Raw genomic sequence first — 26062 nt, 5'->3', positions numbered from 1 at the left:
TTCCAGATAAAAAATCCCGCGCTCCTTGAAGTCAGTAGGTTCTCCATGTCGGAGGTTAACCTGGGAGCTGGAAAAATTCAATGAGGGTCTTCACGGTCTGATGACAGGAAAAACCCCAGCAGGTTAAGGAAAAATGGCCAAAAATGAACATTTTAATCACATTCCTTATCCAACATTTAAGACTAATTCCACCAGAACAGGTAGTGTAACAGAACTAGCTACAAAAAAATTCCTGAATACATTATATTATGAATATTATGAATACATTGAAACATTATTTATAAATAACATACATTTATATTATTTATAATGTATATCGAACCCATTCTTACTCTGCTATATATACATTAAGATAAAAACGACTTACTCTAAAAAAGGGAAATAATCCTAACTGGATAGAGTATATAATACGAATAAGGCTAATGAATACAATTTTATTTTTATTAATATTCATTTAAAAAAACCCTTTATTTATTTATTATTATAGATTTCCTTTATTCAACATAAAAAAAATTATTGTAGCCACTCACAATGACCCCCTAACACACTCTTGGCTCTTCCTCAGATTTAAATATTTTAGGCTGGGGCTAAAATAGTTGCCACTGCAACATGGAAGGGAGCCTAGAACATGTTTGGAGGCTATCACCATTTATAACGCTAGTCTGCTGCCTATCTATAGAACAATTCTAAAGCCAGGAATTTCTTCTCGCTAATAAAAAAAGTCAGTCTGCCGTCAAGCAGATAGCGCTCCGTCTAGCTAAATAAATAAAGTGCCCGACATGCGTCTCACCGGCATAGACGCCACTTTGTCAGGGGTCTGATTACCCCAATAGAGCCGTAACAGTAAACGCAGGCGTGTTTAATGCCTATTTTCGGGTGACCGGGACCTGATTGTACCTTCCCGTCCGGCAGCGCCACGTATCCCTCGATGTCGGTGAGGGCCGTCTTCCCGAACCTGCCGAGCTCTCCCTGCAGCTTCAGGCCGGTGAACGTGTGAGCCATTTTCCAAAACCTTTAAGGGAATCAAGAGAGACAAAAACCCAACAACAGACGCAATTATAAGCTTAAAGTTGCCAACAATTCATCTAATCAATTCAATTATACATTTAATTTCACTGATTTATCTATACATTATACAGGGGGCCGGCTCACTGATTTAACTATACATTATACAGGGGGCCGGTCACTGATTTAACTATACATTATACAGGGGGCCGGCTCACTGATTTAACTATACATTATTCAGGGGCCGGTCACTGATTTAACTATACATTATACAGGGGCCGGTCACTGATTTATCTATACATTATACAGAGGGCCAGCTCACTGATTTAACTATACATTATACAGGGGCCGGTCACTGATTTATCTATACATTATACAGGGGGCCGGCTCACTGATTTAACTATACATTATATAGGGCATCTCACTGATTTAACCATACATCATACAGGGCTGGCTCACTGATTTTTCTCTTTTTTCCCTTTGTTTTTTTTTTCATTTAGCATTCTTTTTTGTCCCAGATTTTCTGTATGTTTTAATTTAGCTGAACAAATGAATTAGTTAATAAGAGCCAAGCGATCTGGGTGTGAATCCAGGCTGGCGGTTTTAGAATCCGCTGGGCAGACGCACTTGATGTGTCCGGTCCCGCAGGTGGTGAGCTGCTTCTCATTCTCCGGAGAGAAGGTCACTTGGAAGACGTCCTGGGAGGAGGCTTTGGATCTCAGCGTGATCTTTTCCCGTCTCCAGTCCCACAGGGTCAGCATGTAATCCGGGCTGCTGCCCACGCTGGCCAAGAGAGTCCCAGAAGCATTAAAGTCTGCAAAGGTATAAGCTTCCTCGGTACCCCCTGCAGGAGACGGACAGAACGCTGGACATTAAACGGCATCACTGTACTGCTTGTGAGAAGATATTGCCCAGAATACATAAATAAAAGATAATAATAATAATAAACCATACGGGGGATATCAGACATCTCCAGTTTGGCCAAAGATTTTTGCTTACTTGGCCTTAAAGGGACCACGACTTTCCTTAAAGGCATCTATGGCACTTCAAGGACTGCCGGTTTCTATATATTTACTGCCCTTGCTGTCAAGAACGTTTCCTTGGAAACCAGTCCTTCTACATACCCTGTGAAGTACTGATAAGCTACACCTTGTCTGTTTTGAAATAATTAAATGTAATTTCTTCCCTTATAAAAAAAATGCTATTTATTCTTGATTTTGAAGTGAGGGGATGTCAATATGCATGGGATAGACATACGGCTCCTGAATCCACGACAAGACCAACGACTGATTAAGGTTTGAGTCTTCACAGCAGGAGAAACGGGCGACTAGACGGGGGCCGGATGGGGCCGATCGGTCAGGATGCTCTTACCCCTCAGTATCCTGTAGGGTCTCAGAGATGGAAACTCGTAGATTATAATATTCGGTTTGTGTCCTTTTTCTGCAACCGCAAAATATTTCTTGCTCGGATGGACCTTAAAAAGATAGACCCTCCATGTTATCACTGACCATGACGGCTTTGAGAAAATCACTATAGTCACCTTAATTAGTTTAATACATAATTACTGACGCATTGATGGGATGGTTCACATTCATAAATTGAATGAAATGTTTGATAAACTAAACTAAATATATTTTTGCATGGCTAACAGACTAATGCTTGACCGCTACCAGGAATTAAAAATATATAAATATATAAAATATATAAATAGAATTAATTCTACACTAATTCATCCTCTCTAATAAATCACTGTCATTGATATTATATTGGAAATACAGATATGTTACCTGTTTGGGGTTTGGGCAAAGCCTCGTCCCCTTTTAAATGGACCGTATCCCCCCTGATAACACTCACCGCTATGGCTCCAATGCCGCCACCACTGCTGCTCCGCAAGTATCTCTGTCCCTGAGGCTTCAGCGTAAGGATAACGCAGGTGGTGCCAGCGACATACAGCAAGGTCTGGTCATCCAGCAAGTGAAGGTTGGCACGCCGGGTGCAATCGTAACCAAACGAGTGTCTGTCTTGTATTAAGGAAATCAAAATAGCTCACAAATGTCTAAGAAAAAAATATAATAAATCTATAATTAATAAATATATAAATACATTAATTAATTAGTTAACGTGCAAGTAACTTGGTGGACTGCCACATTCCAGGACCCCCCCCCCAGTCTCTACTTTAAAACATATGTACAATATATTCATGATTTTTTCCCCTTTTTGCTCTATTAATATAAAACATTGCATCTGTTATCCCCGGATGTGTTGTATGTGTGAGCCTTCATCTCGCTGTCCCATCACATTGTTGTAAGATCTTTGTGCTAGTAGCTTTAAAAAAATAGAATTTCCCTGGTCTCGTGATTCAGGAGCCATATGCCTATCCCATGCATGTTTAAATTCCCTTGCTGTATTAGCCTCTACTCCCTCCGCTGCTCCACTTCTCTACCACCCTCTCAGTAAAGTAAAACTTCCATCTGTTCCATCTAAGCCTCAGACCCTCTAGTTTTAGATCACTGTCTAACATTTCTCCTCCTATCAAATAAACTTCTGTCCCTTTACTGAGGAAAGGTGCCGCTGTAAACAATGGCCTACAGAAGGATACAGGAGCTGAAGGACATTATTAGGGATTCCAGAGTCAGGGGTGATGTATGGCTGTGAGCGGATCTTCTCATGGTCATAGAAGAGGTTTTCTGGAATTGTCTCTTCGGGCTCCGGGGTTTCTCCATCTTCTTCTTTCGGGTGCTCAGCAGAAGATAAAGTTGTAGGATCTAAATCTTGAGGAACAGAATCTTTTGAGGCATCTTCTGGAGAGGTTTCCCCTGCAGCATCGAGTTCACCTAAATCCTTACTGTCCCCGGGAGACGTCTCGTCTTCACCGGTGCTTTCACCCTCTGAAAATACAGAATAAAAACGAGGAGCTCAACGTCTTTCACCAAGTGGATATCATTCATATGAGAGCCTTCAGAGTGGGGGCATTCTGCAGACCCTCTGTTCCATATTCCACAAAACACTTCTTTTAGATGATAAATATTCTTATACATTATTCCAAATGATTAATTACCGTTTTGGGTGTCAGGCTGTCCCGTGGGCTCCTCTGTCCCCTCTGGGGCTGCAATCTTCTGACCTTGAATTGTCTCTTCTTTGAGTAGAGACAGAAAATGATTGAAATTAAATGCCTAATTGGGGACAGCTAGAGAAAAAAACTTAAAGTGGTGCTTAAAAATGAAAATAAAATTAAATGAAACATATTTATCTATAATACCTCCAACGTGTATCCTGGGTATGTTGGTACCTTACAAATAAACAATAATAATGAAAGGAGATGCTTTGCAAACAGATTTTCTTCCATATCGTCCTACATACCCCCTGTGGCCCCTGGTGGCCCTGTTGAATTTTCCTGGTCTTCAGGTCTGGAAGTTTGATGTTCTTCGCCAGGTCCCCCCACTGATGAAATCACATTTGAGACGTCTGCTTTCCCTTTTAATGGGTCTGTGGATTCTCCGATGCCAGGTTCTTCTGCTTGGAGAACATCAACATTCAGACGTGGATAGAGGAACTTGGGTAAAGGGATATATCTTGTCTCAAGTGCCAAATAATTAAAATCCTGCTTCGAGGTACATGCGACGTCGTCCTCTCCGCAGCACGTCATAAGCAACTACCAGTCTCTGTACCGGTACGGCTGCGTAAAGTCTACCTACCAGCAGATCTGATGCCAAACATTGTTTTCATGCTGTAGGCACCTGGGCCTAAGTTTGAAATGATTACTAAATTATATCTACACATTGCTAAAAACCTTAGTATTCTCGCAAAAATAAGAACAACAAAATAATACTAAGCTTGATTGCTTTAATAATAATAATAATAATAATATTATAATTATTATTATTATTTAAAACACACTTGCAATCTCTATTGTAGAAATGGAGGACAAAAATGGGGGAGCATCTACTTAGCAATTGGGGAAAAAATTGGATCTGATGGGCAGTATAGTCAAGCAGCGACTGACGAATCTCACAAACCCCATGACTTGAAAGAAAAAAAACCTACTTTGATAAATGACAATTGTAAGCGCTCTCACCTGGAAGAGAGGTTTGACGGTCATCGTGCATCTCTATGTCCCCATTTTCATCTCTTTCTGTTCCCAGGACAGATGGAAGCCCCTGGCTCTCAACTATTTCTGTTTCTAGAACAGACAAAGGTCTCTTGGTCTCATCTCTTTCTGTTTCAGGAACAGACGAAGGTCTCTTGGTCTCATCTCTTTCTGTTTCAGGAACAGACGAAGGTCTCTTGGTCTCATCTCTTTCTGTTTCAGGAACAGACGAAGGTCTCCTGGTCTCATCTCTTTCTGTTTCAGGAACAGATGAGGGTCTCCTGGTCTCATCTCTTTCTGTTTCAGGAACAGACGGAGGTCTCTTGGTCTCATCTCTTTCTGTTTCAGGAACAGACGAAGGTCTCATGGTCTCATCTCTTTCTGTTTCTAGAACAGACGAAGGTCTCCTGGTCTCATCTCTTTCTATTTCTAGAACAGATGAGGGTCTCCTGGTCTCATCTCTTTCTGTTTCAGGAACAGACTGAGGTCTCCTGGTCTCATCTCTTTCTGTTTCTAGAACAGACGGAGGTCTCCTGGTCTCATCTCTTTCTGTTTCTAGAACAGATGAGGGTCTCCTGGTCTCATCCCCGTCTTCCCCAGCAGCCAACTGTCTTTCGATTTCATGAGCCCCAGCTGAATGAGACTCGTCACTCCTGCTCGGAGTGTCACTCGCACCTAGAGGTGGCTCCTGTCTATCTGGCACCACCAGCTTGTTGATGGCATCAGCTGTAGCACCGGGACCTGAAGAGACCTCAACGCTGCTTTCCGGGTTAATTCCGTGATCCGCAGACACCTCAGTTGTGATGACATCCGATCCATGTTCCTGTTCCTCGTCTCTCATAGTTGTAGCTCCTGCATGGATAATGAGCGTTAGCCAGTAGTAATAATATGTCACGGAATAGTTTTTACCCCGTAGATTACCCACCTGGGGTAGGGAGGCCCGAGGATGTCTGTGCTTTATCGTGTGATGCGGACGTGTCTGTACGCTCTGCTCCAGGCTCTGTCTGTCCAGCATTTAGTTCTGAGCCGTCGGTTTCTATGGTGAGACATAAATACTCGTCTGTTTGAGCATTTAACCTGAGCCCCTTTTCTTTATGTAACATCATATTTACAATTCCCTAATCAATAAATCAACCATTAGGGCATAAAATCCAGCCGGACCCCCTGTTATTGCCCTGCTGCTATTTGTACAAGTTAAGCTTGGGCTATGTTATATTTTGACGTACGTGGCGGTCATTGCCATGGTCCAGGAGATATTTATTTGCATATATCCCCCGGGGCAGAAAGAAATATGCAATGCGTGTTACACAATAATACCACTGAGTATATCAACATCTGCCCCTAAGTATAAATCCCTGTGATACATAATATTACCCCAGTGTAGCTGCACTTGCCCTTACCCCCAGTACATGATACTGTGATACATAATATTACCTCAGTGTATCTGCAGCATTTACCCCTTTTCCCCATCTATATATACTGTATATATAAATATATATATATATATATATATATATATATATGACACATATCACCCCCAGTGTATCTGCAACATTCACTCCTATTCCCCATGTATATATACTGTATATATCTGATACATAATATTACCCCAGTGTAGCTGCAGCAGTTACCCCTATTCCCCATGTATGTATATATATATATATATATACTGTATATATATATATATGACACATATCACCCCCAGTGTATCTGCAACAGTCACCCCTATTCCCCATGTATATATACTGTATATATCTGATACATAATATTACCCCAGTGTACCTGCAGCAGTTACCCCTTTGCCCCCATTATCTATGTACTTCGTGCCCCAGCCTGTCTGTCCTTATACCTGCCCCCTCCAGTGCATCCAGCTCACTTTCCTTGGCTGCCATCTTTGTTTAAAGTCCGGTTGCTAAGAGACCCAGCTTCCAACATAACCATAGCAACGAAAAAGCGGAGAGAGGCTGAGCATGCTGGGAAATGTAGCTCCCACAGCCAACTAGAGCACCACCCGACACTGCTTAGCCAATCCCAAACATACAAGCTGTCCCTTTCCTTATAGAGCAGGCGGGGCATGACGAAGCCTCCCTGCCGCATGCAGCTTCGTTATAACAGTCTGAACTACATCTCCCATGATGCTCGGACACCATCGTAAAAGAAGTGTACCTGTGGCTTGCTGAGCATAGTGAGAGTTGTATTTGCACATTCCTGTGGATAATGCTTTCCAGGAAAACTCGAATACAAATAGCAAAAGCGTCTCCATTTACCCCCAACCTGATGTTACTGACACGTTCCCGCCAGGGGCGGGCTGGGCCGGGGGGCAATTGCCCCCCAGGCCACCCTGAATCCGGGCCGGTGGGCCGGCCCTAGGCATGATAGGAGTGTGATTGCTGTTATCAATTTTTTTTGGGTCCAACTTTGGTGTGTTAACAACACTTTTATTGGACAGAATAATTATATATTTATATATATATATATTGCAAATATATCAGCTATCTATCTATTGCAAATATATCAGCAAACTATCAGCAATCACACTCCTATCATGCTAAGTCAGCCAGCACATGCTAGAACCTGGGCATGATAGGATTGTGATTGCTGTTAATTATATATATATATATATAAATTAATATTGTTGTTGATTTTTTTTTTAGTCTAATTTTGGTGAGTTACTTTTAATAAAGTATTTTAAAGCTTTTTGGTTTGTTTTTTTTTGGTTTTGGCCAAGTGAATGCTGAATTTTCAGTTTAGGTCCAGAATTTTCATTTCGGTGCATCCCTACTATATACTAAGCCAGTCACTGACGTGGTAGGCCTACACCACATCAATGTTTGGCTTAGTATATAGTGATAGGGGTTGTAGTGCACTATTGTCAGTATCTGGCTCAATGTATAGTGATAGGCACGCATTGACGTCAATGTGTGCCTCAGTATGTAATAGTTATGCTGTACCCCTGTCAATGTGTGCCTCAGTATATAATAGTTATGCTGTACCCCTGTCAATGTGTGCCTCAGTATATAATAGTTATGCTGTACCCCTGTCAATGTGTGCCTCAGTATGTAATAGTTATGCTGTACCCCTGTCAATGTGTGCCTCAGTATATAATAGTTATGCTGTACCCCTGTCAATGTGTGCCTCAGTATATAATAGTTATGCTGTACCCCTGTCAATGTGTGCCTCAGTATGTAATAGTTATGCTGTACCCCTGTCAATGTGTGCCTCAGTATATAATAGTTATGCTGTACCCCTGTCAATGTGTGCCTCAGTATGTAATAGTTATGCTGTACCCCTGTCAATGTGTGCCTCAGTATATAATAGTTATGCTGTACCCCTGTCAATGTGTGCCTCAGTATGTAATAGTTATGCTGTACCCCTGTCAATGTGTGCCTCAGTATGTAATAGTTATGCTGTACCCCTGTCAATGTTTGACTAACCATAGAAACTATGCAGTTTTAAAGTGTGTGTGGGGGGTGCCACATACAGTATATGCCACAGGTGCCAAATACTCTCGGTACGCCCCTGCGTCATGCGGCAGTCAGACCCAATGGCTGTGCCTCAGCTCTTTGTCCCACATCTTAAAAGGGGTGAGATGAAGAGCTGAGGCACGGCCATTGGGCGGTGCGGTGCGCGCACGCCGGCAGCTTTTATTTCATTAGGCGCTGGTGGAGTGACTGCCGCACGACAGCCGCTTTCAATGTCGCTCGCAGCCGCTTTGGTGGCGCAATGGGCCAGTTGACTAGACTTGCCCCCCAGGCCTTGGGCTGCCAGCCCTCCCCTGATTGCCGCCTGTTATTGCCCCACCGGTTATTAGACTGAGGAATTCCATTTAATGAATGGAGTACACTGTGAATCATATTAATAGCCTCCTGTCTCAGGAACTGTATCATTCAGACGCTCACCAGGTGCCCATCACCAGAGTCCGTGTCCCCCGGGACCCGTTCGGCCCATCGCACTCAGTGTGTACACTATATTTTGTGTCATGTTCATTTGCCCCTGGGGCTTTAAAAGCCAACGTAGCCCTTTGTTAATCATGAAACCCCCTTGAGGTGCCTCAATACCAAAAATCTGCATCAGTTGCTAAACAGCACATTCTGCGGGTGACCCGAGACGTCCCAAAGGCTGTAAGAAGCCACGGAATAAGGGAGCTGCTCAGCACGTGGGGAATGCGCAGGGTACCGGTGCCCGCGAGGTCCAAAGTTCAGCACAATCTACATCCAGCTCTTCGTTATTCGCCAAAAAGGGGCTGCACAGAAATGCTAAGAGCGCCAGCGCCATCATAGCGAAAAACAGCCACCTTTCACGCAGCGCGGTTTATTTGGGACAGTTTGCGGGAGAGCTGTTTTAGCTCCTATACATTACGAATGCTCATCCCTAATAAGCATTGAGACTGACTGGCCCTGGATAATGTATAGTTAAAACCAGTGAGATTTCCTCAGACACCTCACAGACTTATTTATGCTTTATACAGGGCCAGCTGAAGAGAAGGTGTCATGAAAGAGCTAAAACCACAGCTCGCCCGCTAACTCTCCATTTAGTGAATATATCCCAATGAACCTTGCTTAAGGGGTACCTGTCAGCCCCGGCAGTCCTGCAATGAACGTCTCCCAGCTGTCAATCAAACCACAGTAAATAAAAGGATTATTATATGCAGAACGGGTATCGATCTCATGAGCTCCTTGGTACAGTATGAATACCCCCCTTTTGGTTGGCGTGTAATACAGGGAGCGGACGTTTGTAATGCGCTTCTATGCAAAACTCAGGACGCGTCACCTCATTTGGATTTTTGTTTTAAAACAATTATTAGTCCTCCCCACCCTTAGTAGGATAAACAAAGTAGAACATATAGAAAAAGTATTCTTCAGAAAAATCACAATGTTATAAAATATTTTTATTAAGAAAGCGATAAATAAAAAGCTGTTACAGCTCGAGTTAAATATCTATATACAAGGAGAGCAAGCGTCATGGCACACGGGTCCGGCAACACGTCAGATGTTAGGAAACATGCGCGGACAGCGCAAACCAGCCTTCATCTTTCTCTCGTCCAGCCTGCCGGAAACAAGCACAAGGTTGGCAAAAAAACATTTAATCTGCTGCCGCAATGCCGAATGCCCATGACTAAGTGTGAAACGCGTCAGACGCACCATTCCCCCATTTTGGGTTGCGCCTCCTTGCTGTGCTGCCGTTTGGTTAAATGTTTCTCCCTCTTCCCACAAAGGGAAAAAGTAAGAAAAAATCCATTTTTTTGTGAATTATTTACGATAAAATAAATACAAGGATCTCAGCGATACCATTGTGACATCACTGGCATACATAATATGTACGAGAGATTACATTTCATAAGGCTGGGGGGTTTGGACCTTTAATTTATGCCTCCGCCGAGACCTGCCTGCTTCATTTACCAGATTTCCAACCTAGAGCAAAGCTAATAGCTGCCAGCGCCCCTGAAGTCCCTACTACAGACTTCATACTATATTCCGCGGGGCTGAGGTTGGGGGTCCATCGAAAGCAAACCTTTTCAACCCCCTTAGCAGTGAACCCAAAGTTCTAAGGACCCAAGAGCCGATCTGCACCTTTGTCCGCTGCCCAAACGTCTGAGGTCTCCCTCCTCCCGAAGTATTAAGAGTCCGAGCGGTCCTGTCAGACAAGCTGGAAGACACAAGAAAAGGAAAGGACATCAGCCTGTTCTTCTATTTCACTTTTCTACGGAAGATGTAATAATCAAAAATATAACAATATATTTATTACATGACTTTATTTATATCTACAGAGAGAAACAGTTAATACAGACCGACAGCTCGACTTACCTCCTCCTGCTAATGCTGCCGGCAGGAGACGGCGTCTCGGACAGGGGGGACTCGTTCAGATGAGGCATTGGAACGGGAACCTCTAATTTCCTTCCTCCACTTCCTGAAACACGAGCGCAGGGAGACATCAGCACAACGTACATTGTTAGAAATGCAAACTAATGGTACAAAAATAGATAAAAATTGCGCCAGTAAGAACTACAAGGTAATTTTGTTTAGAATTTCTTCTACGTAGGAGGTGCCTTGACACAGTATCCCATCCTTTTAGGGATCTCTCATACATTGTATGCTAGTGATGTCACAATTACATTTTTATTTTTTTTATAATATAAAAAAATTAAACAATCTTTTTTTCTTTTTTGCTTTGTGGGAGGAGGGAGAATAGTGGCTCACTCTCTTCCCTCCAATCTCCCCATCACTGATCACACTGATCAGCCAGCAGGGCTCCATAGACTTGCATTGATGATTGCAATGCATGTGATCAGCCAGCAGGGGGGGAGACTCGCACATTCCTTATGAAAGGAGCGATAATGCAGCTATATACAGATGTTGGGTCCTTACCTGCATCGCTCTGCGGGGTGATCGGCGAGATTGCTGGGGAGACTACAGAGCTTTGCTTTTGTCGCTCGATGAGGCCGAGCAGCTTTTCCCGCGCCTCTGCACTCTGCCGGTTGAGCTCAGCGATTCTCATCTCCAGACTCACTGGAGCAGAGTCGGCCTCGCTGCCCTGCAAGATCTACCAGCAGAAACAGAAGTCTCAAATTTAGCCCAGTATGAAATGTCAACCCGGATCCCATACCTCATCAAGTTTAAGGAACAGCCTTCCAGTAGAAGAGGTAAAGATTAATCCAGCCTCTGCGGGATAGGTACAGGGCCCTGGAAATCTCAAGTTCTGGACCAAATAGAACATCGCAATCATACCAGCAAGGAATTTTAACTGAATTAGTAACTTAAGACTTCTTTTTCTAGAAAAGACTGAGGGATCTCAATATGTCTGGAAGAGAGGGGATGAGACATAGACTTTTAAATACATAAAAGGGATTTAACAAATACAGGAGGGACATTTATTTGAAAGGAGGAGAAAATTCTAACACTAGAGGGTCAGCGGCTGAGATGGAATGGAAGAAAGTTTTATTTTACTGAGAAGGTGGTAGGTAAGCGGAACAGCCTCCCAGCAGAAGTGGTAGAGGGTAATACAGCGAGGGTATTTAAAAATTGCATTGGATAGGCATACGGCTCCTGAATCTAAGACGAGACCAACGACTGATTAAGGTTTGAGTCTTTACAGCAGGAGAAACGGGGGCCTGATTGGGGCCGATCTGCTGGCACGTTGTTAAACGTCAGTTCTGTTCAGTAAGCTGAGCCTTTGCGTCTCTATGTTTGCACATTACAATGAAACGTTCTTATATTAATCACAGAAACGTTGACTATAAAAAGTTTCCACTAGGAAGCCGCACCTTTGTATCCCTTGGTCGCTGGGGTTCTTTGGAGTTGTCCTGGTGTCCGGCCTGAGGATGGAGGGTTTCTGTGGAGCGGTTGATTTGTCTTAGATAGGATTTGAGGGCTGAGTTCTCCTGTGCCAGCTGAGCCATACGTGACTCTATGTCCTGGGGGCTGACACCCCGGCCCCCATCGCCTTCAGTTACAGGATTACGGACTTGGACCTCCCGGTGAGCAGGTTGGAGGAGCCTTGGGGGATCTGCCTGGGAAGGAGACAGTGGCTGCGGCAGAACACGAGCCTGGCCTGGGCTCGCACCATTTAGTGGATCCATCCTTTGCGATGCTCCACTTGTCTGCCACATACCGGCGGTCTGCCCCGACGCTTCTCCTGTTCTCAGTCTCTGGATGTCTCTACAAGGAGGACTGAGGCGTTTCACAGATGTTGGTAAATGATGGCTTTCAGGGTTGTCTTGTTCAGAGCTGCTGGAAGCCGACATATTTGTTTGCGATGATGGAACGGCTTGGGCCATCTTCTGAAATACTGTGAGAAAAAACAAACATTCGGCTGTTATCTACGGTACCGGAAACCACGTCTATCAGCATGAAACGCATTGGGCTATGCATTATCCCCAGACAATAAACAGAATTAAGGAAGCGGGCATTGATTTAAACCCTGACAAGCGTGGCTCTTCTCATGCGGGAAGGGTGAGCCCAGCCGGGCCCAACAGGGGAGCAATAATTTTACTTACATGCTGACTGGTTCATGAATTCCTGACGGGACTGCTGCCTGGGAGGCGATAACATGACCGCTGGCTGGAAAACATGCGCAGGTAGCGACGCTTCGTGTCCTGGCTTTTCTGGGGAAACAGACGCGTGGCAGATGGGCTCCTGGGCACTTCCCGGGAACTCCGCAGCTTTCATACCTGAGAGCGAAGGAAGATCAGAGCCTGTGAACATGTTTCACCCCACGATCACAGGAATCTTCTAGGGGGTCATCTACACAAACTACACATTCAGACGTCTGCCCGTGGCACTGAAATGGTCAATTATACACTTTGCTTTATAACAACAACAAAAGATCTCAGTATTAACCCCTTAAGGACAATGGATTGTCCTTAAAACACATTAATGACAATGCAATGCAAGCCCGTACATGTCATGAAGGAGTTAATAAAAAGTTATACAAAGCAGCATATGACAACTTACCATGAGCTACACCCAATAAATAAATATATAGATATAATATATATTATATACACACACATTTACAGACTGCCCCAGAGCAGCCCCTCTCGGGACATGGCCTAGACTGGGTATTAAGCAGGCCGCGTCTCTTACCAGACCCCCGGTGTAAGCTCCTGGGGTGTACGGTTTCTGAATCCGTGTCCCGCACAGGGTGGTTTTTAACGGCCTTGGCGGGTACAGACAGGGGGTCTTCTGTTTCTGTAAAGTTGGGCTGGAGGTCAGTCTGCGAAGAGAAGAGAATATAGGTCCATCGTGCCTCCGGTTCTTAGAAACCCCCTAACGTGTAATATATATATATATTTCTGGAATTTCCTGATTAACAAGGTTTAAAGTCCGCGTCTGTACGCTACAAACAAACGGCAACCAATACATATCTAGTATCCCTTATCCAAATTTTTTTTACTCTGAGGGGGGACAAGAATGAGGCGTCTGACCTCTCCTGTAGTCAGTTGATTCTTTCCGGCTTCTCCCTGCTGTTCAGGCGTCTCTCCGCGGTCCCACAGCGATTCTGGTCCGATGCTCAGGCTTCCTCGGAGCACTTCTGCTCCCTTTTCTGGACCGGAAGGGCTCTGGGACCGCGGGAAAAGCCTAAACAGAGCGGACACAGGTGAGAAGAGATCGTTATCCCTCATCCGAGATACTTCTGGCTTCAAGCATTTCGTATAAGGGATACTCAACCTGTACGTCTACGTTAGACAGGTATGCGCAGCCATCGCCTATTAGCCGGTGGCCTGGGGGTCCGCATCTGAGTATGAGCCGAGTAAGACATGTTTATAGACACTAAGGAAGCGCACAATCGTTTAAACGTACTTCACTGTCTGCGTCCCCTCTCTTGAGCATGAGAATTTCAGCGGTCAGCGCGTCGATCAGGGCCCTCTGTTCCTTCAGCTCTCTCTGCATGGCTCGCCTCTCCAGGACCTCCTGACGCAGCTGAATATCACTCTATAAGAAGGGCACAAGGACTCGTGTTAAAGGTGCCGTTCCACCAACTCTTCTGAATTTTACACTTCAGTAGCTGAAAGCAGCCTTAGAAACATCGTCCCTATTCCAGTTAAACGCTCAACTTGTTCCCAAAAATAATTTAATCAGGTAACATTTTGTCTCATTTTTTTCTTTTGTTGTTGCGGGTACCCTTTAATTGCCAAGTGGCACAGAAGCAGGCACTGATAAGGCTGTTTGTCACAGAAACCGATGAGTTTTGTGTACGTGACTAAATAAAATAACAGATCTGCTATGGGTTTGTTTGCTTGACATGATAGAGAGTCCAATTAATGTTTTGTGCAACAGCAGCTTTTATTACATTTTACAATGAAACCAAATTACATGAGATGCATAAACAAAAAAAAAAACAACAACAACATTTCTCTAGAGAAGGAGAAACGTTACAGCTAGACTTCATAATCAAAGTAGAAGGTCCGGGGGCTTAGATGTAAAGTTTTACTTCTAGAGGGTGGTGGATTAGTGCAACAGCCTCCCAGTAGAAGTGGTTGAAGATAATACAGTAAGGGAATTTAAATGTGAATGGGATAGAATCAGGAGCCATATGCCCAAGACGAGACCGAGGAGAGAGAATATATATATTTTATATACCGGTATATATATTATATATCTATCCCAGAGATGGGTAACACTTACCTCTTTCAGGTAAGTCACCACTCGCCTTAAGGAGTTCACAAGAGACATGGTGAATCCCGTTAACCCTTGGGGTTCCTGTGTGGGTGTAATTGCACGCCCCGTCAGCTTCTCATACTCCTCCAGCTCGTGTTCTACTTCCTGGGTCAAGTGGTTCAAGATTTCTAGATTGGAGGGACTGTGCCTGGGGGGCGCAGGGGTCCCAGACACAAAGCGCTCGCTATTATCTGAAGAATTAACATCTAAAGGGTTTTTCTTCTTTCCTGTGAAATTAGAGATTTTCATGTTACAGGCGTTCAAGGGGGGAGGGGGGAGAACGTGTTTCACCAACAAATCATTTCAGGGAGAAGAAGAGGTTTTTAGGTTTATTTGCTACTCCAGGAAACGGATTCATGGCCAAGCATAAATCCTATCCATCTTCACAGAAACACAGAACCCGCCAGCAGATCGGCCCCATCTGGCCCCCCCTTTCTCCTGCTGTAACGACTCAAGCCTTAATCAGTCGTTGGTCTCGTCTTAGATTCAGGAGCCATATTGTCTATCCCATGTATGTTTAAATTCCCTCGCTATATTACCCTCTACCTCCTCTGTTGGGAGCCTGTTCCACTTATCTGCTACCCTCTCGGTAAAGTAAAACTTCCTCCCATTCCATCTCAGCCTCTTCGGATTATGACCAGCCACTTCTGCCGTTCCAATTTCAATCACAAACAGGACAACTGAAGACTTGACATAATCAACAGTCAATCACAAAAGGAGGTACGTGTGTTATCAAAGAATCTTAATAAAGTCCTGACCCGATTTAACAAACTGATATTAGCAAATACTGTTCCCCAGTGCGCGATATGCAAGCCTGACAAGGCAGAGACAAAATTAGGTAAAGACGGAGAAGAGGTAAACACTAAAGTATATAAAACACATGGAGCATTCAGCTTTGAATCAAATAAAAGCAGGTCGTGGCTGCTGCTGGACATCTTCAGAAAAAGTAGAACGTCTATTGAAGCGCAAGACCTGAATCACTGACCCTCTACATGAAAACAAGACTAGACGTTATAAGAATGTGTGGTTTGAATATATGATAATATTGATCGGTAATTAACTCAGACCTTTGGCACTCTGTTTCTTGCTTGCCTTCGGCTGCGGGTTAAGAACTTGGCCAGTCATGGAGCGCGAGTCGCCCGCCTCTTGTTCTTCCTCTCCAAGACGTGTTTTTACTCTTTTCACTGCTGCGGTGGCATTTAATGCTAAATATATAAAAAATATATACATAAAAAAAACAGCACCGAACTACACGCAACAATCCTGAAAAGGACGGTTCAAGCCCAGAATTAACCCGATTTCATTAAAGCGGAAAACGCGTAAATAATTACACAGGGACGTACCCGTCTGACCCGGGGGAAGAGGATCAGCTTTAGCTGGGGTAACAAACTCCAGGTCCGGATTCTCCTCTTCATTCAAAACACGGCCAGCTCTAGAAGATAAACGCATATAACGGTCATCACGTGATGGGAAAGACAGGAATTCAACGCGGATTCAGTCTGATCAGCGTGAGGCAGACGGAAAAGCGTCGAGAGCCGTCGGGAATTAAATGAAGAGCAGTGACCTTGCATGGGGTAGTTCAGTGATATTGCATTTAAAGTTAATGGGCCTTTAATATAAACTAGAGAAGTTTAGATCTGTGACTGATTTGGTACAATTTGCTTTTTTTAATTAAAATTGCCTGACCTGTAAATTTATTACGGTTTAGTGTGCTTTTGCAACTTTTTTTTTAGGACACTTGTTCTGATGGAAGGATCGGAGAAACATACAGATGTGTAATCCACAAACCCCCACCGTCAGGACAGTCTGTATGGATTTACGATCTGAGCTCTGACACATGCCTTCCATAACCCAACTCTTTCACGTGACCCCCGATCATATTATCTATTATCACCAATCTAATTATTCCTCCCCTTGTTCTGTAAGCAGACCATTGCGCCTGCTCAGCCCTGTCACCCACTTCCTAAATAGCACCCGACTATCCCGTACCAAATCCTTTCCAGCAGCTGTATTACACACAGCACGATGGCTGGCTGCACGGAGCGGCTCGGGAAAGCACTGCGCACAGGTATGGCAGGTTCTCTATACGATTGTGGCAATCTGTGTACAGACAGGTCACTTAGAGAAAGAACAAATGAGGACCACCAAAGCCCACTCACCTCCTGGCACGCACTCGAGGGTAAAAGCTTTCGGCTGCTTCTTGTTCTTCATCGCTCTCCACCAAAAAGCTAAATGACTTTTCCACCTCATTAAGAGCCTAATTCAAAACAAGGAAAGAATGATCAGAACAAAACTGCAGGTTATTCATAGATATCCCAGACATCGGTAAAGTATACAAACCTTATTTCTATCGATACCAAACATACAATGGCTACTATTGTACTTGAGGAACCAAACTTCAAACAAACAAATTATTAGATGTGGCTACAAGGACTCAGAAGAGCCTCACTAAAGCCATCTTGTTCCATCAGTTTACCTTTTATTTTTGTGTTCGCAGAATACAGCACTCATTGTACATTTTAATGTTAAAACACCATAAACGATGTGAACGGTAGGTGCTTTTTTCTCATGGCTCCTATACCTGTGGGTCCATCGTTGACTGACTTAGGATAGAGAGACGTGTCGGTGGATCCTTCTTCTGAACTATGGGAACCCGGGAGGTTTCCAGATCACAAGAAGGCGCCATGGTCACATCAGGGAACCCTAAAAATGAGGGAGCAAAGGACAAGAAGTAGGTAAGGGACTACATGGACTGTCAGGGACACTTTGCCTGTAGCTGCAGTATTAGACTTTAGAACCCACTGACCTGTCCAGCGACTGGGGGGGGGGGCATATAGTCTTATGTGTAATACATGTACCCGTTTGTTTCCAGCTTAAAAACCTCTTGGTTAGTCTGTACAATAAATTTAACATCAAATTAAGTCACTGTAATTTACAACATTCTGCAGGGATTACACCAACTATATCCGCTTCCATACCATAAAACGGTGAAGAGAATAAAACACGCTGCGCTAAATAGCTTGTTTTTCTTCAGACCCAAGTATATTTTGATCCGTACATTTACTACTAATTTTGCTGGACATCGATGATATTAATATTATATAATTTAATATACGAGTTAAGATGCAAGTACAGAAATGGTTGTATTGTAAGACTACATTTCAGGGTTTTTTTTTAGCATTTGGCGTGGATTTAAAGGACAGACACGTTAAAAAGAGAGCGTGCCGCTCCAGGTCTGTGTGTCTGCTGAGAACGGACACATCGAGGCAGAATACAGATTCCCAACCTACCCGAGCGTCTACGAGGAGCGTCTCCAAACAGATCCTTCACAACGGCCAGCGCTCTGTCCGAATCCTCCAGGATATCTTTTAAGGAATACTGCTCACAGAGGATCTGATGGGAGAACCACACGAGACAGACGTTATTTAACCCCCCCCCACGCCAATTGCTTTATAACATACATCACACTGGAATCAAAGGGAGCTTTTATAAAACTTCTCACCAGAACAGGAGTTACTGTAAGATGGACTTTGTTCAGTGGGGGGGGGATGCTTTTAATTTTTTTTTGGTTTTGTTACTGCTTCATAAGTAACAGAGCAACAAATATGTTAAAGCTGGAACCTGTGGCCTCCTATGAGCGACTTGTGAAGCCTTGGAATAGAGAGTTACCATAGGATGCGTTATACAGAGGACATCAACAACAACATGAAAATAAAAGTGAAAAAGAAAATAATATTTCCTCCTTATTTGCAGGAGATTTAGTTCCCTTAACCCCTTAAGGACAATGGGCGGTCCCTAAACCCATTGAAAACAATTCATTTTGAGCCCGTACATGTACGGGCTTTGTCATTAAGGGGTTAAAGAGATGGATAAATGTTTTGTTCTGAAAGCTGTCTTGGGACCAATTCACAGATAACAGAAATAAGAGAAACTGTATCAGGGATGTAATAAAATTACATTAAAAATCTAATCTGAATTTGAAAACATGTTCCTTATAATTTAATACAAATAAGTCAGACAGGTCCATTGGCTCTTGGAGACATAGGGGTCTATTCACTAAACGACAGAGCGTTTGCAAGAGGGTTGCGGTTTCAGCAAACGCTGGCAAATGTCTCCAATACGAAGAGCTGAGCTGGTCCTGTGCCACGAGACAATTAAGAAATCTTGCTTATTTAACTATACATTATTCAGGGCCAGATGAGCGCTTTCTGCAGCAGAAGCTCACTGGACTCTGTCCTTCATAATGTATAGCGAAGCCAAGACCACATCTCTCCAGCAAACTCTCCCTTTAGTAAATAAACTCTTTTTCGGAAGAATGTAACACAGTCCAGGTCAAGAGGAAGAGAAAACACTACCTTTCTTGCGATGTCATAACGTCTCTCTGCCAAGGGGTCGGGACCACCGCTACTTAGGTTGTGCTTTTTCTTCAGGGGTTTATTTTGGAGTTCCCAGTGGGCCAGCCACTGGTTTTTGGATTTGTGTATCTCATGCCGGTGGACCTATGAATAAACAATACAGGAGAGGTCCAAACAGAACGGTACGTGCACATACACGAGACGGAAAGGACTTTAGACTTTGCTACCAAGAAGGATAGTGAATGTACAGATTATATAGTATTTTAGGTTCCTAATGGCCCCCCAGGAAAGCCTGGAGACGCAGGAGGTTTAGCACAGTACATACATACGCCCTGCCATGTTTGCAGGCTTTCCTTTCACGCTAGTCTTTCTCAATTCAGCCCTTGTGTGATGTTAAACCAAATATAAAAACAACACTAACAGTCCGGGTTTTATGCATCTCCCTACTGGAATAGGACGCAGTAATTACTAAATCCTACCCGGTTACCATGCCTTGAGGACTGGCTGGGGAACCGCGGCTCTATGCAATTTGTATAACGAGGCCATGTATAAAAGGAAATTCTGGTGCAATAGTATTTCATTGGTTTCCATGGTGATCTCTATAGATAACCTTATGAAGAGAGAATCCCCTTTAGGATCAACGGGCATTAGATGTATTAAAAAATATATATATTTATGATGATAATCATGTTATTTCTATACATAATGGAAAACTGGCTAATTGCTATATTAAATAACCCAGTACGCAACACTGAACGACGAAGGGTGCAACTACAGCCCAAACGTGAAAGTTGATCTGACCACTCACCAGCTCTTCAGGGGTTGCTCGATGTACAGAGAGATCTTGAACGGTACTCTGTAAAATAAAGAACACAATAAAATGTATACAGTCCCAGGCTGATGCTGGTTGGGCTTAAACTTCAGACAACCAATGCTCTCCAGAGCTGTACAGCAGACTTCCGTGATAAAACGCGACAGAGACATCATATATTGTTGTCAATCAGTAAGAGGAAAGTTACTTTTGGTAAATTTAAGCTGTCAGTCCAGATTTTTTTTTCCCTTTGCGACTGCAGTTGGTACACTGAGGGGGAGCATTTTACAGAGTATACAGATAAAGTACCCCAGAAAAGGGAAGGGGTGTTAAATATTTCCCTGCCTTCCATCTACGGAACATGTAACTGGGAGTCTGCAAGAGAGCGGAACCCCATGCCTTCTATATGCAATATGAAGGGCCAACCCTAGGGCGCTTCTCTTGCAGGAAGGGCTGCCTTGGCCCTGTATAGTTACACCACAGATGTCCTGTATAAGATGTGAGATTTCTTGAAAGTCATCCCACCGATTTAATCATACATCATACAGGGCATCTTGACGATTTAGCACAGCCCTTCCACGCAAGAAGCGCCATATAACGCAGCAGACTGGTGTCCGAGGGCTTAACTTTTTAGCTCACTTGCAAAGTCCCAATTAGCGGAATACACCCCAGTAAGTTTTGGGGGGGGGGGTCATAGCTTTAAACACATACCATATCAGTTTGCACATTCGTGGGTCCTGCAGTGATTTGGGTGTCTAGCGTTAAAGGAGAAGCAATCGGCATGAACATACAGCAATTAACACTTACAAGTTCTCTTCCTATTATATTCACGCAGGTTAAATGTCAGGAGAGGCACAATAAGCATGGGGGGGGGGGAGAGACTCACATCCCATTGCTGTCTCGGCTGCGTCTTCTTTCCCGGTTTTGTTGGCTTCCGTCGGAGGGAACGGCCGCCCGGAGCTCTCAGAAAAGACATCTGTGGAACAAGTATATTTAAGGTTGATCAATATGAAAATCTATATCTTCCGCCCCATATAAGAGATGTAATGACTGTATTTCACTGCGCTGTATAGAAACGATTTTAAGACACGTCAAGGGATTACAAAAAAAAACAAAAAACATACAAAGCCACACAACGGGCTCCTTATTGACGTATCTAATCGTACCCAGCCCCTTATTCCCACATAACAGCCCAAACCAGTGAATAAAGCCAGTGTAAAGACGCAGATTCATACTATAACTATATACCAGTATAAACCTAGTTTCAGCCCTTTATCCCAGTGCAGAGACCCATATACCAGTATAAACCCGGTGCCAGTCCCTTATCCCAGTGTAGAGACTAATATACCAGTATAAACCCAGCCCCTTATCCCAGTGCAGAGACCAATATACCAGTATAAACCTATTGTCAGCCCCTTATCTCAGGGTAGAGACCAAAATAAACCCAGCACCAGCTCCTTATCCCAGCGCAGAGACCCATATACCAGTATAAACCCAGTGCCAGCCCCTTATGCCAATGCAGAGACCAATATACCAGTATAAACCCAGCCCCAACCCCTTATCCCAGTGCAGAGACAAACATACCAGTATAAACCCAGCACCAGTCCCTTAACCCAGTGCAGAGACTAATATACCAGTATAAACCCAGCACCAGTCCCTTATCCCAGTGCAGACTAATATACCAGTATAAACCCAGTGCCAGTCCCTTATCCCAGCGCAGAGACCCATATACCAGTATAAACCCAGCACCAGTCCCTTATCCCAGTGTAGCGGCCCATATACCAGTATAAACCAAGCACCAGCTCCTTATCCCAGTGCAGAGACTAATATACCAGTATAAACCCAGCACCAACCCCTTATCCCAGTGCAGAGACCAACATACCAGTATAAACCCAGCCCCTTATCCCAGTGCAGAGACTAATATACCAGTATAAACCCAGCACCAGTCCGTTATCGCAGTGCAGAGACTAATATACCAGTATAAACCCAGCACCAGTCCGTTATCGCAGTGCAGAGACTAATATACCAGTATAAACCCAGCACCAGTCCGTTAAAGCAGTGCAGAGACTAATATACCAGTATAAACCCAGCACCAGTCCGTTATCGCAGTGCAGAGACCCATATACCTGATCCCGTAGTATTTCTCTCACACAGACCATCCCCGCGGATCACAGCGCTTAACGCCCGGCAAACACCAACTATACCAGCCAGCCCGGGAGTAACTCACCGCTCAGAGATGTATCCCAAACCAGTGTCAAATGTTACCGCCGCAACACTCTCCAATCCCCGCGGCGGCGCATTGATAGGGTCACTTCCGGCCTGTAGCTGTAGCAACGGCAGCGCCCCAACGGCGCGGGGCGGGGCTCTTGCAGCCATAGGGGTGGTACAGCCAGAGAGGCGGGGCGCTATAGAGTGACAACGATACGATAGCCCTGAACGCAACCTATTAGTAACCGGGGGAAAAAGTGTAAACACGGGGGGCGGGGCTATAGCTGTCACAACGCTTATCTTCCTCCAATTAGGATTTCAGTAGCATTTACGTTAATTTTAATGATCACGTATTGGGAGTTATGTCTCAAAAAGTGATTTTGACACAAAGTCTGTAACCAGGGACTTTCCATTGGTTGCTATGGTGACAGGACGTTTCAAACATTGCGCCTATATCACTTTTAAGAGACAGGTTTCCTACAGTCCAAACGTTTTAATAGATCCAACTGGTGGGGGCAGCGGGTTAATGTGGCGACATCGGGACTGTCCTGCACAAAGTGGGACAGGTGGAGGCAAAGTTTGGTGGCCAAATACCTCAAGGCAAGAGCCTAAATGCTGCTAGTGAAATACCCCGGTATATATATACTTCATGACCAGTGAACTCTCCGGGTCCCCACAGGGGCACCCCGGGCCTCAGCAGTGGGACCGAGGCACACCCAGACTTCACTAAAAGCGTGTGCCGCGACCATGTCACCGGGACCCCGTGCCGACATCACCGGGACCCCGCGCCGACATCACCGGGACCCCGCGCCGACATCACCGGGACCCCGTGCCGAGTGCCGATGTCAGTAGGACATCCTGCTAGAGGCCTTCAGGTCGCCGGAGCCAAAAAGTTCCCAGGTATATATATAACCAAAGGTACGCTGTATGGCCAAAAGTATTGGGACACCTGCCAATTACGCCAACAGGGGCTTTGATGACATCACATTCTAAATACACAGACATTAATGTGAAGTCATCCCCCACGTTTACCGATGCAATGTCTCCCACTCTTCTGGGAAGGATTTCCACGAGATTTTGGGGAGTGTCTGTGGGATTTTTTTGTCCATTCATCCAGTGGAGCGTTTGTGAGGTCAGACGCTGATGTCGGACGAGACCACCGGCTCACAATCTCCAGTCCGGTTCATCCCAAAGGTGTCCGATGGGGTTGAGGTCGGGGGTCTGTGCGGCCCCTCGAGTTCCTTTTAGTGCTTTAATATGCATTCTTTGGATGGAATCATTTCAATACTATCCATCTGCTTCATTCACATCTTTATATATATATATATATATATATATATATACCTCCCAACTGTCCCATTTTCCACACTCAGTCCTGATTTTTAAGCTGCCCCAACTGCGGAACGCTTTTGCAGGCAGTGGAGATCAAGGGCTAGTTGGGGGGTCTTCTGATTTCCATACCTGGGTACCCACTGACTGTGGGCGGCCCCGCTGACATCTCAGGACACATCACTATTTAAGGGGGCTTTCCTGGTTCTGCCCTGCCTCACCTAAGGTTTTTGTTTGGGGGGGGGTATCTATAACATATAACCTCACTGAGCTGCAGCCATTATGCTCCCAGCTGCCAGCTCGCTCTTACCGTCAGATCTTTTTAATGCCCCGAAGGCTCCGTGTTACTCCACGAAAGCCGGTAATGAATGTTTACCCGCGTGTAACACGAGCCACGCGTTGTTAGCATTACAGGGCTGAACACGGACTCGGCCGTCTTTTATACACAAAGATCTGCTTGTCGTCAGTTATTTGGCTCCGGCTCGGTTTACTCAGCCGAATACAGTATGTGGCAAACACGGCAATTATTAGAGAAGCCGGCGGTAATTTAACCCTCCCAGACGAATATTATTATAACATTTCACTTTCTGAATGGGAGCAGCAGCGTGACCGTATCTGGGGTTCACAGAGCGATAACAGAAGGAGAGAAAGGGGCACTTTTATGTTTTGGGGTCTCTTAGAAATGCATCAAGAAGCGAGGCTTTTAACAACACGTTTTATGTGCTTTTGACTTGGTAATTATATACACGAGCGGGGCATTTAGAAGAAGAAGAATGGGGTTTATTTACCCCGTTTAATTTATAAAGCCGTTTCCTGCTGTTTCTATACACATTATCGGGGCTTTTAGGGCTGTAGAACCCTGCGATCCCCTCATACCCAGCAAACATTCTGACCTCATAGAAAAGAGGGGCATCAGGGGAAGAGAGAGGGGCATCAGGGGAAGAGAGAGGGGCATCATCATACCTGAGAACTCTCCGGGTTTGACCACTTCGCCGGTTCTCCAGGTCAACACTTGAATCCTCTGGGTCACGGGGTCCTGACAGGTCCCAGTCCCCACGCATTTCCCCTTTAAATGGGGGGCATCAGGGGAGGATGAAGGGGTATTATGGGGGGGGGAGAGGGGCATCAGGGGAGGAAGGGGGGTATTATGGGGGAAATCAGGTGTTTATATTCATTTTCCTTGAATATTTATGATTAATTGATAAAATATTTTGAAATGAGTCACATGATAACCTCTTATCGCTTCTCTCCGTATTTAGGTTCTCGTTACACCTTTAATGAAGAAACATTTTACCTGCAGAGTTTGGGATGTAATTAAACCCTGCGATGAGTGATACACTGTATCCCTAACACAGGAGAGAAGAGTTACCATGACACCCTACTAAATCAAGACATGGACTGGATCCCCAGATCCTGGAACCTCACGTGATCCCAAATTCCAGAGATCCCCCCGCAGACAGCGGCGTTTGTTAAAGCTGGACATGCGGGGACCTAGAAGAGGAAGCTGCACAGGAATACGGAGGCAGAACCAACGTCAGGATTAGTGGAACCAATGGCACATTGCGGCCAAAGCAGCAGGTCCAGGGGGCCGCATTGCCCCAGCCGCGAAGCGGAGGGGGGGTGTTGGGGGGCAGATGGCCATATTGGATAATCAGCCCCCCCCGGTGCGATTTCTGATGATATGGAAGACTGTACCGAGCCTTCCTTTAAGACAGAATGCCAGGATATGACATCATATGTTGGCGCTTTGCAATGAGGATGGCGGAGATGCCCTGAGTCAGACCTGGAGCAACGCCCAAGGCCAATGCGGGGCTGAAGGTAATAACGGCAATTTGCCCTACATTTCAATAACAAGGTCTTGTATGGCAGTAGTAAATGCTACGGAGTATCTACAGTTTCCTGCACTTTGCCCCTTTAATTTTTCGATTTATTGTACTGTACTGTTGGCAATACGGTGCGTTACAGGGCAATAAGGGGCTTCCTGGTGCCTAAATACCCTCATTTAGGGGTCGATTGTATAAATCCACATAACACTAATAATAGCAAATGCTTCTTTATTAGAAAAGGGAGGTTTTAAAGGGACATTCCAGACAGCTGTCCCCCCTCCCCC

General features: G+C 44.7%; 1 protein-coding gene and 1 pseudogene across 1 annotated transcript; both read right to left on the bottom strand.

The window, feature by feature from the left end:
- The window catches only part of LOC149280716 (cilia- and flagella-associated protein 44-like), a 29172-nt pseudogene extending 23239 nt beyond the window's left edge, over positions 1 to 5933 (bottom strand).
- Positions 5934 to 10077: 4144 nt separating this feature from the next.
- Positions 10078 to 23372, bottom strand: LOC149280715 (spindle and centriole-associated protein 1-like). Its single transcript, XM_089500129.1, has 18 exons — positions 23301 to 23372; positions 21302 to 21391; positions 20413 to 20460; positions 19605 to 19748; positions 18540 to 18642; positions 17831 to 17952; positions 17409 to 17506; positions 16593 to 16681; positions 15217 to 15476; positions 14392 to 14523; positions 14016 to 14150; positions 13675 to 13804; positions 13086 to 13259; positions 12701 to 12877; positions 12354 to 12595; positions 11458 to 11632; positions 10897 to 10999; positions 10078 to 10138 (listed from the first exon to the last, which is right to left on the bottom strand). Exons 1-18 carry the CDS (start codon positions 23370 to 23372, stop codon positions 10078 to 10080), a joined length of 2355 nt encoding a protein of 784 aa, XP_089356255.1.
- Between the last annotated feature and the right edge of the window lie 2690 nt (positions 23373 to 26062).

Source organism: Sceloporus occidentalis, unplaced genomic scaffold, assembly GCF_023333645.1.
Source record: "Sceloporus occidentalis isolate IW3139 unplaced genomic scaffold, rSceOcc1.0.p SCAF_148, whole genome shotgun sequence".
NCBI classification, from domain to species: Eukaryota; Metazoa; Chordata; class Lepidosauria; order Squamata; family Phrynosomatidae; genus Sceloporus; species Sceloporus occidentalis.
Note: the sequence above shows the minus strand (reverse complement) of the source record. Positions and strands in the feature narration are given on the sequence as shown.